This window comes from Nyctibius grandis, chromosome 14, assembly GCF_013368605.1.
Source record: "Nyctibius grandis isolate bNycGra1 chromosome 14, bNycGra1.pri, whole genome shotgun sequence".
NCBI classification, from domain to species: domain Eukaryota; kingdom Metazoa; phylum Chordata; class Aves; order Nyctibiiformes; family Nyctibiidae; genus Nyctibius; species Nyctibius grandis.
This window is the reverse complement of record NC_090671.1, coordinates 10,326,903-10,345,853: the sequence shown is the minus strand read 5'-3', so window position 1 is coordinate 10,345,853 and position 18,951 is coordinate 10,326,903. Positions and strand designations below refer to the sequence as shown.

At 36.2% G+C, this 18,951-nt stretch overlaps 1 protein-coding gene across 2 annotated transcripts; it reads right to left on the bottom strand.

Annotated features, from left to right (window-relative positions):
- Nucleotides 1-521: 521 nt before the first annotated feature.
- STX2 (syntaxin 2) lies at nucleotides 522-17,031 on the bottom strand. 2 transcript variants are annotated; one of them, XM_068412256.1, is made up of 11 exons: nucleotides 16,939-17,031; nucleotides 12,579-12,650; nucleotides 11,978-12,077; nucleotides 10,400-10,474; nucleotides 9,358-9,431; nucleotides 9,045-9,153; nucleotides 7,251-7,324; nucleotides 7,003-7,140; nucleotides 5,469-5,579; nucleotides 4,073-4,121; nucleotides 522-2,632 (listed from the first exon to the last, which is right to left on the bottom strand). In XM_068412256.1, the coding sequence occupies exons 1-11, from the start codon at nucleotides 16,966-16,968 to the stop codon at nucleotides 2,499-2,501; spliced, it is 966 nt and encodes a 321-aa protein (XP_068268357.1). In that variant the 5' UTR covers nucleotides 16,969-17,031; the 3' UTR covers nucleotides 522-2,498. The 2 variants fall into 2 exon arrangements, with proteins under 2 accessions (XP_068268357.1, XP_068268356.1); XM_068412255.1 differs by lacking the exon at nucleotides 4,073-4,121.
- Between the last annotated feature and the right edge of the window lie 1,920 nt (nucleotides 17,032-18,951).

Sequence of the window (18,951 nt, the reverse complement as noted above, 5' to 3'; positions counted from 1 at the left end):
ACACCGCTCAACACCACGCCGGCAAAAAGCTGTGAGAGTGACAATCTAAGTTTAAACATCAGCACAGGGGGAATGACTCCGGTTACCGCCTGTATCTAACTCAGAATCTATTCCAGAACTTCCAGTTCCAGGGTAGGCAGGTAAGAGGAAGTTATTTTAATTCTGCATTGTGAAAGATGCACTTGTGTGAGGAATTTTTGAGAATACATGAATACCTTTATCCAAATAAATAATTCCCATATTCTTCAAGTTGAATATTAAAGCAAAATTCCATGGGCACAGCTTAAACTAATAAATCTCATTAATGTCTTCATAATTATCTCTACACATACTTCGATCATCTCTACAGCTTTTTTTGTAAAAAGTTTCAGGAAATACACTATTAAGACCTTTACTCTAAGACCCAGGTATCAGTTGTTTGACCTATGTCCTTGCAAAAACCTACCAGCCTTATTCAAACACTTACTGGAAATATTCACCAAGGTCACAATAACATCATGAATATAAAAATAGCCACAAGATACTTGCTTAGATAAATTTATTAGTGCATAGGTTAGAGATTTACTCCCCTCCAATGTTAACAGAAAAGAGGTTCATGCGAAAAACAAGTTTTGTTTTAAAACAAACTCACTGAGGCAGCTATATAACAAGTAAAAAGTATGGAGTGGCCTATTCAAATTTCCGGTCTTGATGGGCAAATTATTGCATTATAAATAAAAAAATTCAACATGACAGGATTTTGGGGGTCATTTTAGGTAACCAGCTGTTAAACAGCAGAACTGATTTTTTTCCCCCCCAATCTAATTTGTGTATCTGTATAAATAATATTTACTGATAAAAATCTAGAGAACTATAGAATAAAAATATATTTTACCTAGAACAAGTAGTAAGGCAACCAGTCTTTCCTTACTTTGCATGTAAACTTCCTCACAAACATCAGTGAGTGTTCTGGATTTAGAGGTAAAGAAATTTGTTCATTAATAAAGACAACATTTTTCAAGCAACTTCTTTATGGCTGACTTGCAAAAGGACCAATAATATTTTTTCTTTTTTAAACATGTTTGACATCTGAATAGCTCCAGCACATTCACAGTATATTTGGACAGCAAAGCAATAATATTCATACATACAATATAAACTGTAAACTTTGCTGAAGTTCATTACGTCAACAGACTGAACTATAGTTTACTGAGTAACTCTGATCTCAGATATTTCCACAAAACAGAAGTTTAAGGATTCTAACCTTTCAGGACCGAGTTATTGCAGTTAAACATTGCAGCAGAGTATTTGCAAACATTGACAAGTAAAATTTTAGGCTGTGTTTAAAAAGGCACATATTACACTTTCCTCTAATTCTCTTACAGTGTAAATATATCTACATATCTACATGAATATCCTTAAACAATAAGTCAAAAATTCAAGTTACAAATATTTTACACACAAAATACAAAAATAACCTATAACATTAAATGCGGTTATTTGGTTACATTTGAAGTCTTTCAAGCTTTCAAGTCTTGCAAGCTAGCATTACAACAGATACATGTATACTAAAACACTTCATATATGTTATATACCACAAATTCCATAACAAATCAGTGTCTTAGTTTGTACTATGTTTCAGACTTTTCTGAGGGAGTTTTTCCCTATGTGCTATATTCACACATCAGCATGAGCAAGCTTCTGAATAAGAAATCTTGACTTGACTTTATAGAGAAAAAGTGTGTTTTTTGTCATAGTCACATGAACAATAAGGCTAAACTGATCCATCACTTTTCTTTGCACAAGGGTTACTTGTAAAATTATCTGCTCAAGTTCAAATTTGGTGTGTTTCATTACTGCATTCTTTTACCAGAAATGTTGGAACTAACTTTTTATTATAAAGGCAAGGAAGTATTTAAAGCAATTAACCTTAGTCACATTGAAAGAAAAAAATAAACCTGGAAAGAGCAAAAAAGCTGCTTTTTTTTTTTTTTCTTCTCAAGTGTAATGCAACAGGCAGACAAGTTAAATAAGTAGTCTTTTCAGGATAAAATATTTTAGCACTTGTTGGAGAAAAAAATTTAAGTATAAAGCTTACATAGGTTAAGGTGACTAAATAATTAATACACTTAAAGACAAGGCTACATCTCAAAAATGTTCACAAGAGTGCTAACAAAAGCAGCACTGGTAAGGTACTAAAATACATGATTAGAATTATATTAGCAATAGGAAAAAGCGCCAAACAGGCAAAACTCAATAGTCTCTCAACTCCCTATTTAAATTGTTTGTAACACTGAGACATTAAAAAAATCCTAAGTTACTTTAGTTCAAAACAATTAAGAGTAAGTTTAAGTCTTACAAATGTATAGTTTATGATGAAAATCTATACATATCTTAATACATTCTGATCTTCATTTATGAGTAAACATTAAGAGTGATTTTGTTTTCATTTTTAACCATTAGTGATAGGTCATCATCACGGAACAGCGTAAGGCATCATTTATTAAAAAGGTTTGGTTTTACTGACGATGTATTTTGGAGTTCCTGAAGGTTCGTAACTCTTGGAATGTGCTTGCTATGATAGTGTTGTTGCTAGGATAATTCCAAGTATCAGAATCAGTACAGTTACACATATAATTATGAACAACAATTTCTGGAAAAAAAAAAAAAAAAAAAGAGAGAAAAGTTGAGATTGAAATACCTTGTCAGATACAGAACTGTTTAAATACATGCATAGCCACAGAAAATTAATAATACTGATACCTGAGTGTTTGGATTTTCTTTCTAAAGAATACTTACTGCTATGATTTCCTGTTGTTGATCTTTCTTTTCTAACATACATGTAACCATAGTTACAAGACAGAGCTATCTGTGTAACATTTCTGTATTTTGCTTCACAGAATTGTTATTACTCATACCCAACTTCTGTAAACATCATTACGTACAGAAACAGATGCAATAGGGAACATTTACTTATCAAGGTCAAGTCTAAGTACAGTAACATTGCTTACTGCCACCCTCCTTGGATAAATATTTGTAGCCTGCTCAAACCTTTACAATTGTACACTTAATGGAACTCAATAAAACGTCACTGAAAACACTGTGTAGGTAATAGCTCAGAAGAGCTGCAAGCAAAAAAAAGAAATGGGTTCTATGCAAATGCATCAAAGTCTGCCGTTAGGTCCGGTATTTCTGACTACACGCAATAATACAGTAAATCCTGTTATCTACCCATAAATCAAAGCTGAGAAGAAACTAACATCAGAACTAAAAACTTCAATATAAGAAGTGTTAGTACAGAAAACCGAATTCCTGATTAGCTGTCTGAAATGACACCCTGCTCACAGCGCTTCATATATAGTCTGAAGATACTTATATAGTTTGAAGAAAGTTGAGTTTCTATTGCACTCAGAAGAGTTAACTGTTATTTTCTACTTAGCCTAAATAGGTGTTATCTGCACAAGAAATGGTAGATTAGTACAGCAAAAATCTGAAGATTGAAAGAAATCTCAAATTTATGTCCTAAAACTCCAGTCAGAATCTTTACAGACTTCCTTTTACAAATACATTGTTACTTCCCAATGTTTCATTTAGTCTAGTATTCATAAACAGATCTGAAGTAAGAAATTTTAGGAAATTTTTAGCTTCATGGTTGTAGACATCTACTTTTATGAAAGCTCTACTTAAAACCATAGAAAACCCCACTTGATGAAGTTCCAAGTGCAACTAGTATTCCATATCCTAGTGCAGATTGTTTGCTGATGTGAACTTTCAGTATTAAAAAAAATTTTAAAGGACTGCGAGACAGTAATTGGACTTTTTGGTCTTATTTCCTTCTGTGTTTACAAGTCTTACATAGTGATTGCACTCTGTAAATTTAGCAGCATACCACTAGATGTCCATTTTCAATATTCACAGGCTTAGCACTTTTATAGTATGCAGAGATTAGGGTTAGTAGAACAGTACAAGTGACCAGAGCAAAAAAAGAGCAAAATTAGTTGATTAGTTACTTACTGCCACACTGGCAGGAAGTCATGCATGCTGAGGTTATCCAAGCATCACCGAATACCAACAGACAAACCAATAATTAGACCAACTATGGCAATCAACACCAATGACACAATGATAATTATCCACATTTTCTGTCAAAAAACAAGGCATTATTATTTTAATATTAAAAACATTAAGACTTGCATTTATTTTCAGAATTTTTAAAATAGTCAGTTTTTAGACCCACACTCATTTTTACTAAAGCCTGCAGTATTCTCAAATTGAGATAAATTTATCTGTATACTCTTGCATGCATAATAAACATTTTACAACAGTGTTTACAGGTAAACTAGTGTGATTAATACCTACATAGTTATCAAAGATGAGAAGACCACCATTTACAAATACATTAAGTGGGCTCTTTTGACACTTCTTAAAATAATTTTTTAAATGTAACAGGCATATTATCTATATGTAGATATCTGTCTATATAAAGATATATTATTCCCTCAAATCAAACTCGCCATAAAAAGCCTCACAAAATTGCACAGCATCTCAAAAGGGGAAATTATAATGTCAGAGGAACACTTCATTCCCTTTGCAATAATACAGTTACAAAATATATAAATAAATTATTTAGTTTGATTTCAGAATACATTATATGGCTTTCTGAGGGGAAGAAAGATATTACAACACAAAACAAGTTTCCATGCCAATGGAAAATGCCTGAACATTACTTTGAACTCAATTCCTCCACAAAACTGAATGTCATGCTTTAACATCACCCTTTCCAGAGGGAAGATCCCCCTAATACAGTACATTTACAAGAGGACAAAAGTAGTTATCTGTAAAAAGAGTAATTACAGATGGAATTCTAAGGGGGTAAGTGTGCTTCAGCAAAACCAGTAATTTTATTTTTCCTGCTAACATGGTGATATAGCTATAAATCCAGGTAAGTTTACCAGTGATAAAGATCCAAAAAACCTTTAGGCTTATTTAGAGTCTGAATAATTTAAGGTATCATGGTAGTTGATAAGAAGAACCTGTGAATTTATCTACTAGCATAATATATTAAATTCTTTTGGGGTTTTTACACTCTGTAACAACAGCTTTTAAAGTAGAAAATTGTGAACATAGCCTTAGCTGTGCATGAATTGCTTCTCTGTTTTTGTAGTACAAGAAGTTTCTGTCCTCTACTGGTAATATCAATTTTTAATATTAACAAACTAATTCACACTGGAAATGTTCTGATTTCTTCTGGTTTATGGGTTTTTTTTGTTTATTTCTAAAATCCTTTGGTAAATCTTCCTCTGTCATATACTAATTTATAACTACGTTTTCTAATCTAATTTTAAATATCACAACTACAAAAAAGTAAAATGCATGTATTAATTCTGCCTTGAAGGACTGACTACAACAACAAAAAATCAAATTGAAGGTCACTTCACAGTGTGCTAAGTTAATACACTGACTAGCACAATTACGGAAAGATAGCATACCCTTCGTGCTTTACTCTGATATTTAACTGCCTTTTTTGTCTCCTCTTTTGCATGTTCCACGTAATCTGAAGCATTCATCACGTTCTTTTCTATGTTGTTGATCATTTCACCCTTAAAATGAAATTTTGAAGAAAAAATTTTATTATTGGAATCCAGAGATCCTTGTTTAATGAACCTAAGAGAAGAAAGGCTAGTGAACATCAACAATTATTTTAAACAAGTGAGTAATGTACATATTAGTGGCTGACATTTTTTCTTCTTTGATGTGTAAAGGAAAAAGGGAATGAGAAGCAAGGGCTCAAAGTTCTAACTAAACAAGGAACACTCATGGGCAGGGCAGGCATATTTCTCCCTTTGCAGGAACAAATACTGAACACCTGAAAACATACTTTTGAATGTGAGGTATGTTTTAACAGCCAAAACTAAAACTGACATACTAAAGAGATCAGAAATCCCTGATGTGCCTGGAAGTGGGAAAGGATATTGACTATTTTGACACAAGGTTCAACAGCTGTCTAAGAAAACACACACACATAATAGCAACTTCAAAAGTTCCTCAGAATTGAGGGTTTAAAATGCCAATACATAACATTCAAATTAATTATGATGAATGAAATTTGGTAATGAAATGGAGGATTGGTGAAAAATTACAGTAAGTCTATTACCTGTGTTTCTGTCCATCAGAAGAAATAATCAGCAGCAGTAAACAGCAAAGCATTAAAGAATGATGCACAAGTAACTTTTGTTCATTTCTAATTCAAAAGAAAACTGCTACTAATTTGCCTTGGCTGTATATTTAATATCAAAGCAACACAGGGCTTTGAGAACAAAACCCAACAAAAAAAACCCCAACAAAACACACAGTCCTTTTCAGGAAAGTTTCTCCCTTGAACATTATTCTTTTCGCTTTCCTGCATAATTCAAAGGATTTTAAGAACAGAAGTTAAAAATATTTTTGTCAGATAATTGTATATAAAGACTACAAATAGAATGAATTTACATACATGTCAAGCCAAAGCTTATGAATATAAGAGACTACCTGAATGACTTGTCAATCCCTTTACATTCATGTTAGTTACAACAATAATCGTACCTCTGTACTATGTGCAAGTTGCGTACATCCTTGCTAACGCTCATTTTATTCTACCACAGTAGGCCTTTACCACATCTGTGAGAATCCTAAATTCCTAAGATATTAGCCAACATTCCAGGAGAGAGTTGTTCTTAAACATGCACAAAGTGGTCAAGCATATTGCAATATAAGCATATTGAAGAAACATTAAGTATATCAACTGAAAAGAAAGTCTATGCTTAGTTATTCATAGCATACAAGTACATCTAGACTGTACATTTGTTTAAAACAAAACGAAAAATCTTTAGTGATTAACTTTCATATATTCTAATCACAGTCAAAAACCACTGAAAGTCTGTACTATCTGAATACAAGCAATTGTTTCTGCACTTTTCAAAGAGGACGACTGGGGAAAAAAAAAAATCCCACTTACGTAAATGTGTTTGAATTGGTTCAATTTACCTGAGTCTCAACAAACATTGCCATGTCCATAAACATTTCATGGAGTTCCCGTATGCTAGATTCCAGTTTCATAATATCCTTGTGACGTGACTCAATTTCATTCAGAGCTTGCCTAGTTATTTGAGAGTCTGATATAATCTTCAGGAGAACGAAAAAAAGATATGGACATAAATAAGTATGTACTGACACACTTCTAAATAGCAGAAGCAGCAGAATAGAAGAGACATAACTGGACCAGAAATACATACATCAGAAGTGAAAATTGAAGGATTACCACTCTCTAACATTTCTTCCAGTTCCTCATCAGTGGTCGTCTTTCCAGCTAGGATAAAAACAACAGTACTTCACATAACATCACTTACTCATTATGGAACATAAAATTTTACCATACCAGAAGGATGACAATCCAAAGAAAATTCTTGTATTGAACATTTTTCAGGATAAAACAATGCAGTGTTTAGCCATTACTGTCATTTTGCATATGAAAAAGAGAAAATATCAAGTAATAGTCAAAACAAATGTAGATTCAAAGCTGCAGTGAAGAATTCCTGGTTGGTGAGGGTTTTTTTTGTTGGTTGGTTTTGGGGTTTTTTTGGTCCAATTGAAGAGTTTGATCAGAAACATTTACAATGTACATACCAACCTTGTTAAGTGGAGTGTTCTTCAGAAGGAAGAACTTGAGATACAGAGTATTTATGTAACATTCAATATTTACCTTTTCAGTCATGTCACACTGGCACCTAATTTGCCCACTCCCCACCACTGTGTGGGCAATAAAATCTTTACATAAATTTGATTTTACCAACACAGGATTACATTCATATTCCACACAGAGAAGATGATTACTTACAGAGTATATTCACTTCTACTTTCATAATACATCTAACAATTTATGTAGTTTATCATTGCATATTTAAGCAAACTGAATCTTATTGATGACACAGGTATGTTATGAGTTACACAACACATTCAAGTGATTTGTATTGTACAGTTTTAAAACTTACGTATCAAGCCCCGTTCTTCCAAAATAAAATAAGTTGAATATCTGTAATAACTTACATGATCCCGTCCTATCAGATGAAAGTTACAGTTTGAATATTACTTTCCAAAGTTAATACAAGATGCTGCAAAATCTGCTTGAAAATTTTTAGTGCTGAGGAAAAGCTGAAGGCTCTAATTGGGTCATAAAATCATTAACTTAAAACCTTTAGAACCATGTCCTGAGGTATTAGGGTGCCTCCCCTCAAACATACAGGTAAGAAGAATTTAAGTTGCCTGATAAACTTCACTGAAATGCTGAAATGAACCATTAGCATAAGAGGCTAATGAGAAATTTGAGAAGCATGTGAAAAGCAGTCTTCTTATAATTTGCAAACTCTTCTGTTTGCATTTCCTATTTCAACAATATATTTGCTTTTACAGGAGATATTAAAAAAGGCTAATTTTGGGTACAAGATGTCATGGATTTTTTTTAGACACCTCAGACACTGTATTTCAGAGTCAGGTACCTTTCTGGATATTCCTTGTAACAATCAATGATTAAATAAGTCAAGTGTGAGTCAGTCAATAAATGATTAAGAGTACATTTAACAGCAGCACTGATTTTGTCAGCTGAATTTAACAAATGTTCTTATTGGCAAAAATAGCATAGCATAAAAAAAGAGATGCTGTCCTTTTTAGCATGTTAATTTTGGAATGGCTTTTACTGGCACTTGCTATATTCAGAATGCAGCTTTTCTTAATGTTTTGTTTAAAAGTGGCAACACCGGAAATAAATGAAACAAAGGAAAAAGATATTTTCCTTAATAATTTTCAAGATAGAAGAAAAAATTTAGGGAGTTTTCTCTATTTGCTTTACAGCTGTTCTGAAGAGTAGCATCAAAGAGTTCTTGCCATATGGCAAAATTGTTTCTTTTCCCTCACATGATTCAAGAAGATGTCCAAGATGTGTGATGCTTTGTACCATCTTTAAATAAACACAAACAAGGGAGGTACTAACAATACAATTCAACTTTTTAAAAAAAGTGTATTCAGTCACTTACTTATCTCTAATTGTCTCTGTATCCGACCTTTGCTGCGCTCTCGAAAAAGAGTTTGGGTCTCGTTGTATTCCGTCATGACCTCCACAAACTTGTGAGCTAATACAGAGTGCTGTTTTTTGAGGATTTAAAAATGTGGAACAAAAAAATTTATTTTTTTTGATACAGCAAATACTACTGGCACGACAACTGAAAGTACTATTTACATTCCAACAAAACAGAACATTAAGTTTTGAAACTATTTCAGAAAAGTGAAACTCATTCTCTGACTTACTAGAATCCTTTTGTCTTCTATAAACTTAGAAAGTGATCATACCTGTGTCTTTCTTATCCTGAGGTCCACTGATGTCCGATTAGCGTTTTCACCCTGATTAAAACTTTGTTCAATAGCTAAGAACAACACAAGAATATTATGAGTCAATATTTAGTATAATTATTTAACAGTGTAGCTCAGTTACTTTGTAAATACTATTATTACTTTTTTCACGTACAAGATCCCCACAGACATGCTTAACATTTCAGGGGGAGGAAGGGGTGGCAGTGATATATATACATATACACACATATAAAAATTGAAAACAATTTTTATAGTTGGTACAGATCTTAAAACACAGTAACTACTTCAATACTCTTCACAGAGTTACACTACTGTCTACTACTCTGGAAAAATTTCAAAGGGTATAAAAAAATGGGCTGCTCTTACAGTTTAAACAATAAACACCATACCCTAGTGTTTATGGAAGAACAAAAGCATATAGTAATTATAACACAGTAAAATTAAAACACTCAATATATTTCAAAACCTATGCTAAACAATTAATACATACTCACAGTGGAAAGCCACAGCAAAACTAGCTAGTCTGAATTTAAAATACAATAGGTGCTCTAGAGCAATTCCCTATATACACATATATACCATGGAGACTGTCTTTTTGCAGTTAATCTTTCAAAAGATCATGACCAAAAACCAGCATTTCAGTTGCAGAATACATTTCTACACAGAGGAATTACTTTGCATTGTAATTCTCTAGGTTGTTTCCGAAAGCAAGCAAGCTCTTTGTGCTGTTCCACAAACTAGGCCGTGCTGAGACCTGGTATTTATCAGCAGTGGAGCTTGCCAACGAGCAATAAAGTAGAGGATGATACTGTCACTGACATGGGCTGTAAACTAGTTGGCAGGGAGGTGGTTCACTTTTTTTTTTTTTAAAAAAAAAAAAGAGCTGTACAATACAATTTACACATACAAAATGGAGCTTTTAAAGTTTAGGAGTTCAGGTGCAACGCATTTAAGTTTGTAACACTGCTACCATCCCAAACCATTATAAGCATCAGTAGTTTTATTTCTCCTCACAACTTACCCTTTAACCTGGCTCGGATTTTATTAGCAATCTTCTTTATTTCCTCATTTAATTCTTCAAGTTCTTCCTTTGTTCCTTGAAAAAAAAATTTTTTTTTTAAAGAACTGTTAATGATTGATAATAGCTAGCCAGCAACGATCTACAACTCTACCTTGCAATTTCATAATTGTATTCAGTACAACCATGCAGAGAAGTGGTTTATTATACTCTTAAATATTTTAAATACAATTTTTGCAACAGCATACTATCAGGTTCCTGCTTCTTATGACAGGCCCTTACACTTGGGAAATGTTATTGCCAAATTACCAACTAAACCAGGCGATAAAATATTCCATGTTTTTTCTTAACGTAACACTTTTAGGGTAATACTCATTTGCTGGTCAAAATGAAAGTTCACTGAAGTCTATCAAGTGAAAATACAGATTTCTCTTTTTTTTTTTTTTCCCCATGGAGTCCTTGCTTTTACCCTTATTAACATAACCGTACCATGCACTACCTACATTTTTTGAAGAATATTATATAGAGTGTTCATTAAGAACTCAGCTAGATCTCTTTTATTGGGTTTACTGAAGACACTAGATTCACAAGAGCGTACATTACTTACAAGCAATATCATGTTCCTACACAGTTCAGATGCACTAATGAGCACAATTTTTAGCACAAACACAAGATAAGTGAGCCGAGACCACAGATTTAAACATTCAAATGAACTGTTATTAAACCTGAGTGTCATTGACTGTATACGATTGTTAAGACAAAAAGCAGTCTGCAAAATCATTTATAAGAATACAAACTTATGCCCATCTACAAACAAAGAAAATAGGGGGAAAAGAAAAACTAACATCAAAGCTTTCATAAACAAGACAGTAAATGTTAAGTTAGCATTGCAACATTCCACAAAAATACCCCAGCATCCTTTCTTCCCTTTTCTTTAGACCCTGCCCACAAACCCAGGCATGCCTTGAATAAAGAAGTGTTGAGAACATAGAAGGTTCCATGTTTCTGGGTAAGTTCCCTAAACTTTCGAGTTCTCTGTTCAGAAAGCACATCTTCACTTTCAGCTTTGGGGTTACAGCTGCTAAAGACAGGGCGCCAGCATGGAACTCTTACTACCACTGAAGCAGCTGCTAAAGTTAGTGCTAGACAGGATCTTGCCCCTGCTGAAGAATATAGGGAAGACTATGGCTCTACTGTGTGAGCTTCAGTTGACAACTTCAACATTTTCACTAATTAAAAGAAATGCAAGTAGCCTCTAAGTTTCTGAAGACTTAATGAATTAATATGGTATCAATTTCAAGATACCATATTAAACCGAGTTTTGGTCTAGCAAAGGTTTGAATGATGCAACAAATATTCTGAAAATGTATTTATTCAAATGAGAGTTAAAAAAGGTAAAAATAAGCAAATGAAAATATTAATTCAATATTAAATATGGAAATATGTAAAGAAACAAGTTGTGATACATTTTGCATTCTGAACACTTGAAGTTCTATTCCTATAGATAGCTAAAACAAACAAAAAGAATTATTTCAGAGTATCTAGCCACATATACGTGAAATCTAAAGAAATGATACTCACTTCCTTCAGGATTTGGTGCTGACAGTATAATGCTGTGCTGCTTCTTCACTTCTTCCACATTTTGTGCTATTTTTGCTATATTATTTCTAAGTTCCTCAACCTAGAGGAAGAGAAATATGGCAAAGAAAACATTAGAATAATTCAGGGCAAAGATTTTTGGGAAAAAAAAATTGTTGGTAATAAAAATCAAAGTACTTCATTGCAACATTTGTAAGTATCTGACAGAAGTCCCAGCAGAAATGCTGACATTTAAACAGCTTGCCTCTCTTTTTTTTTTTTTTTTTTAAAGAAAAAATGCTATTCTTAATAGCAAATATATTCTGTATGGCCAAAAACTCAAGTGCTACTATTCTTAATAAAAAAGATTTTAAAATTCTATAAGCAATTTCCTTGTCAACAGGTAGTTTAAAAACACTTCTATGCAGTAAAGACAGAATATACCCCGAAATAAACAAGCAAATGTGTTACCAACATTTGACATACCATTAACAAAGCATATTGGGGGGGGGTATAGATGAATTGTTAATCCTAATTACAGAAATTAAAAGGCATGGAGAGAAAACTGTAAGTCTTTAATGTACAGTGAAAACTATTCATTCACCTGTTGGAAGAAGTCATCCATAAAATGGTCCTTTTCAACAACAACTGTCTCCCCATCTTCATTTCCTTTACCCTGTAAAGGACAACAAAACATATCTATGAAATAAAACTCAGGATACTGTTCAGAAACAATTATGACTTCTTCCACATTGCTACTGCATACGCATTTTTGTCAATAGTCTGCAAAGTCAAAAAATTAGTTTTCCTCTTTTGAGGACAAATAAGCAGAGAGGTCAAAGAAAGTCACCCAAATACCACAAGCTGTGAATGCTAAGGCATGTACTCCTCTGTAAACAAATTCAGGACAGAGCCAGTCTGTAAGTGATGTCACAGTTTTCATTACCTGTCATAAACATTACTAAAACACCATTTTGCATATAAATGTTCTCTCACAGCATAAAGATACTTCCCCAGTGATTCCTACATGAACTGAAAATAATATTTGGTTTACTGAGACAGTAAATCAAACCCTCTCAAAGAAATACTAAGAGGGGTGCTGACTACTGACTTGTGATGCAATAAGGTAAACATCTAATGAAAACTAGAACAAAAAGCTATCAACATCTGCTTACTAGTTTTGCCCTTGGGTGTTTTCAAGGCTGCCATTCCACACCAATTTAGACATAATTATGCTACACTACTATACATGCATTATGTAATTGATAAACCCTTAGAATTGCAGCCAAGGAGGCAGAAGCTCAAGTTGACAGGCTCTCACAGATCTCCAGGGCACACAGCCCAATATGTTCCCCGAGTCACACTTCCCTAACCCTTGAGCCAGTCCAGCAGAATATATGGATCTTGACATTATCTGAGATTCAAATGTTACCAAAGCAAGAGAGAATTAACATGCATCATATAAAGGTAAAGAGTTCCACCTTCCCTGTTCTCTAGGTCCCTCTGTAGAGCACAGACTGTTTGAATTGCATTGAACCAAAATTAGAATACAATATTATTCTACCATATAGTCAATGGGTTATCTGTTAGAAAAAAACAACTACAAGATAGGTATCATTAAGGGATTTCCATGTCCAAGACTCCTTTTTATTAAAAGCCCCTCTGCCTTTGATCTTCTAACACCCACTTTCTGCTCCTAAACCCTGACCCTATTACCCAATAAGCCCTTTGTTTCTGGTTTTATTAAATTACGTGAAATGTGTATTATTTGCACGACAATTCTGCAATTTAATCCAATGTCAAACACTGCTATTATCTAATAAAGGTTATACTCAATTATGATCTATGCACCAAAATCTACTAAGACTGCCCCAAATCTTCAAGGAAAGTTATTACTTATACTTTGTGACAGTTCCTTTCCTGCAAATTCAGGGACTGCATAAAGCCCTGTGACAATATGTTTGTCAGAAATCATCTGGTTTTCATGCTCAGCAGAACCATAATGCCTCAACTGAAATAAAAGAAATTCAGATGTTACTGCTCTCCTGGACCACTCTCCAATCACTCATAATGCTGTGTGCCATTAAAGACTTTTTGTCATTTGGGGAAGATGGTTGCTAGAACTCAATATTAAAGAATCTGTCCTTAGGGAATGTACTCAACAGTCTTGCTTAATACAAATAAGCAAGGAAGTCTGTGCCTCAATGAAGTTACCCAACTTTTACCCATACCAGAGACTGCACTGCTACAAAGCTACCAGTTATAAGTTAATATTTAAGAATGAGCTACACTTTAAAGACATTTAATTTCATTATCTATGTAAAAGAACACCTTCTACTTACATTTACTAAGTAAAGAATAATCTTTCTAATTGTTTACAACCACATACTGTATTTAGTTAATTGAACTAAAAACAATGAAAATAGTATCAGCTAAGAGATTCAACATGTCAGCCTGTAGTTTGGTCAGATGATCTTAGTAAAACATTGAACCTCTGAGTGAATCTTAAACAAATGAAAGATACAAAAATCTTACTCAGAAGCCCTGTTTGTGGATGCCAGGCTGGAAGGAAGCAATTGTGATTACCCACCCTGCAGTCACTTCCACGCTCATTTCACTTTCACATTTGGTTGCAACAACAGCAATGACAGATCAATTTGCTGTCTACAATTTGTTGAAGGATTTATGGACAGCCTTCCTTGAACAATAGCACTTGAAAGACACCTGATGACTTGTCAACCTCTATTCTCTACATTCTTAAATCACCACTTACCTAAAATACAGCTTATTTGCTAACTCTTTTCAACTTAAGAGATGCACCTTCTTTTGACAAGCACACAATTCAACCAAGAACTCACTTTTCTCATCGAGTTTAGCAGAAACATATTGTTTCTCCTAGACTTTCCCTCCTCAGTACAAGCAGTATCACAAAAAACTGAAAATAAGTTTCACATCAATGCCAAGAGCAATCCAGTGAAGTCTGTCTGCAGCTCATACCTTGACCTTGCGACTGAAATTCCGGGCCATACAACTCCATAAACATTCACAGACTTATATCAAGTTCCCTCAAAAGTTTGTTTATATGACACAATCCAGCTATTCACAGAAATATAATTTCTCAGCTCCAAGTAGGAGCTATCCTGATGGCTTACGAAACTTCTGACATTCCCCATACCTTATAGAATCGTAGAAATAAGGCTAGCCTGAGATGTCTTACCAAATTAATTACTGAACTTTGAAGTTGAAAACAGCTTTTGACCTAAAAACACAACTATTACTTGTCTTTGAAATTCCAATCAAGGTTATTTTTTTCTCAGTCCAGCTCACACATGTCCCTGTAGCAGGCTGCAAGGATAATAACTGACCACCATCATGTAACACAATAGAATAACTTCTACCTTCATTTGATGTTTAGAAGAAAACTTCAGTTTTAAGTCTCTAAGCTATCTGTTAATTCTACAGGCAGTGAAAATTATGTAGATGAACATACGAAGCACTTCAGCAATACTGACTATTGTGTTTAAAGTATCAGCTTGCTGCAGTAATGTTTCAGTTAAAGTAGTAACTTGCTGCAGTACAGTAATGTTTTCAGATGTCAAATACTAAATCTAGCTTAAAAACCCCTATGTACAGTTGCTTTAAAAACTTTTAACAATATTTAAGGGGGTGGCTACGGTTTGGTTATTTTTTTTTTTAAATTAAAAAACCCCATACAATAGACCACTGCTGCTTCCCCTCAGTCAGAATGAAGCCTATGTGTTTAGGATAATAAAATAAAAAGCAAGTTGTGATCACTGTTTGCTGCCTCCACCTTCTGGGAAGCATGTACCATCACTGAAATCTGGCATGTATTCCTACAACCTGGACATGTTTAGAAACAGAAAAGGGAAGAAATATACCTGAAAGAAATTACACATTTCTTTGGCATGATTCCAAAACATCTTTCCTGGTAAAGATACTGTAATCTAATAATGCGAAAACTTTTCAGATGCCAATTCATCCTCTTGGAGGAGAAGATAAAAAGCCTGGTGATTCCATCACTTAGAGATGGAGCTTCTAAAATGTATTGTGTGATCCAGAAGATACGAACTTAATTTTATGACAAACGACCCCCAAACCTGCATGCAGCTCACACAGGCCAACTTCTACATATATGTGGAGTCCTAGAACTAGCACAGGAACTCCTGTGTATTCTCCATTTCCACTTCTTTTCAGGAAAAAAAAAAAAAAAAACGTCGAATATCCTTTTATTTTAACCAAGCCATATCCTGCTGAAGACAGACATGATGGTACCTCCCTCCAACTCTCCCTTCTTTTTTAGGATACTGCTTTCAAAGCACAAATAAGGGAAAGGAAAAGACCGTATAAACATAACCAGCTACCATTTTGTAAACACGCAGAAAATAAAACCTGCGGACAGCTTTATTGACGCATTACTGCTTAAACAGTTCCCAAGCAGAAAAATCTATCCCACTACAGCACGGGCAGTTCGAAAACGAAATTATTACCCAGATTATCTGCCATTCAAAACGTTAACGCCTGAAACGGGCTGGAGGTCAGGAGGAAGCGGGGCAAGGTGATCTATAAAAACCGGAGAAGCTCGAACTTCGCTGCCAGATGCCCAGGCTCCGACGCGGCCCGTCGGCCCTCGGGAGGAAGCCGCCCCGCTCCCCGAGAAGGGAGCTGGAACCCGGCGTGCGGCAGCCGCAGACCCGCCCGCCCCCAGGGACGCGGCCGAGGCGTTGGCTCCGCGGAGCCCACGGCGGAGCATCGACCTTCCCGCCGCTGGCCACCTCCTCAGGCGGCGATAACGGCCCGCACGGCCCTCGGCCCCCCGCGCTCCGCTGCCATTGTCCCCTCCCGCCCGCCCCACGCCTCAGCCCGCCGCCCCGCTTCCCCGGGAGCCTCCCCGCTCTCCGCGCTCGCCCCGCCGCTCCTGACCCGCCCCGAGCCCTCGCCCTCACCTCTGCCAGGTCGGCCAGACGGTCCTTCATCCCCGCAGCGGCTCAGCGCCTCCCCAAGGCTTCCCCGGCTACTCCTCGCCCGCTGCCGAGGGCCCCCCGCGCCCGCCCACGCCCCCACCCCCGCGCCCGCCCACGCCCCCACCCCCGCCCAATCTCATGGCAACGGCGGGCCGCGCCGCGCATGCGGGGAAGCGGGCAGGGACGAGGGCGCGGAGAGGGCGGGCGCGGCAACCATCCCCGTTGGGAGCCCGCCTCGCGCTGCTGACGTCACGGCGAGGCGGCTGCTCGGGCGGGCGCAGCTGTGCCGCCGTCCTGAGGTAATTCCTCAGCTGCGCCTCAGCTTCCGCGCTCAGCGGCGGCGGGAAGAGGCCGTGAGGGAGCAGGCGGCCGCCCTAGTCTGTGGGAGGCGGCATGCGAGAGCGGTCAGGAAGGTATGACTGAGCAGAGTGTTGCCACATAAATCCTTAAAAGAGGCTCCTCAAAAGACAGAAATACTTGGAGAACTGAGGTGTCTGAACGGGGCCCTGCAAGGGAGTTCCCATCCCAAGGAAGTGGCGCAGCTAGACGCATCCCAACAAGAAATTACAACACACGCAATTTTGGGAGACTGTCATGAGAGAAGGAGTTGTAAAAAGTCGTGATAGGATTATTTTTTAGTTGAATTTTATTCTTTTGTGGTACGTGATGTGGGTAAGCTGCAATCAACCTCATGTAATTCATGTTTAGTCCAAAATGTACAGACTGTGTCCTCTTCTCGCTGACACTTTGCTCATCACAGGCCACAGACACATCCCTTTGCCGTTTTATACTAAGCTATGCCTTTGCAGTCTGCTCTTCACCCACAGAACTGCTAAGAGTGATCCGTATCATGACTAGAAAATAAAAGAAAGCTGCACACTCTCACTCCATGGAGCAGGTGACCCATCGACTTACTTTAACTCTTCAGCTAAAATGTGTTGACACACGTTGCCTGTTAAGTGATATTTAGGGCTCTAGTAAAAGACCAAAACTTTGCCAAAGTCCTAAACGTATACAATAACAGGTATGTCTTAAAGGCCTGGGAGTTTCTAGGAAATGGAGCATACACATACCCTGGAAGGCAGAAAGTCCTCAGTGGTGATGTGTTCTTGCTTGCTAAAAAGTGCTTGCTAAAAAGTACTGCCTCAGACTACAGTCAATTACCTGCAATTATTAGCATCTCAGTTCTATCATATACAGACTTTATCTCCTAGATTACATGTTCAGCAACTGTAAATTCTAAAAATGTTACTTTTGGATACTGAGCATAATAATCCAATTCGTAATTTTCCTCATGTATTTAAAGAATTTTATTCCAGTGCTAGATCAGGAATTTAAAGATCCTGAATTAGCAATGTAAACCGCTTTAATGAGAGTAAATTGCTTAATTTTTGTTTTCTGAAAAAATTTAGATCTACATCTGCCCTTCATCATTAACCTAGTCAATGCTTATCTTCTAAGAGTGTAGTCTCTCAATGAAGCCTTCAGTCAGACATGTTTTACTTAGTGAAAAAATGAATAAAGTATGTCTTTTGAATAATTATTTTGATTGAATTTTGCTACTGTATGATCCATTTTACCTATCCATGCTGAAAGTGACTAATTTCCTCTTCAAACCTTTTAGTGTAATTTCCTGTCGCCTTGAACACCAGTGTGCAGACCTCCATTCCTGCTTGAGCTCATATTCCAGAGACGCTTCCGCAACTCTGCTTTAACTGGCAAGTACATTTATGTTCCTTTTCATTGCTTGCCTGCATATATTGTTGCCTTTGTTTACAGTTTACAAAATGATTTTGTTTCCTACTAATATAGCAGTTATATTCAAATACACAGTTTGGCTCTGTGACTCTGTCAGTCTCCAGTACTGCCTTTTGTACCATTCCTCATTCACATCTCAGACACTTACTTAGTAAGGGCTGCCTTTTACTCTGTGCTTTTATCTGCATCAGTGCGTTGCTACGTTTGTTCACAGTTGACTTAAGTCAAGATATAGGA

What these genes read in the sequence shown, in the direction of transcription:
- STX2 (XM_068412256.1), bottom strand. Translation starts at nt 16,968, where the DNA reads ATGAAGGACCGTCTGGCCGACCTGGCAGAG. An exon ending in TGGATGACTTCTTCCAACAG is followed by an intron (nt 12,078 to 12,578) that starts GTGAATGAATAG and finishes CTCTTCCTCTAG; the next exon opens with GTTGAGGAACTTAGAAATAA. An exon ending in CTTCAATTTTCACTTCTGAT is followed by an intron (nt 7,141 to 7,250) that starts GTATGTATTTCT and finishes GTTCTCCTGAAG; the next exon opens with ATTATATCAGACTCTCAAAT.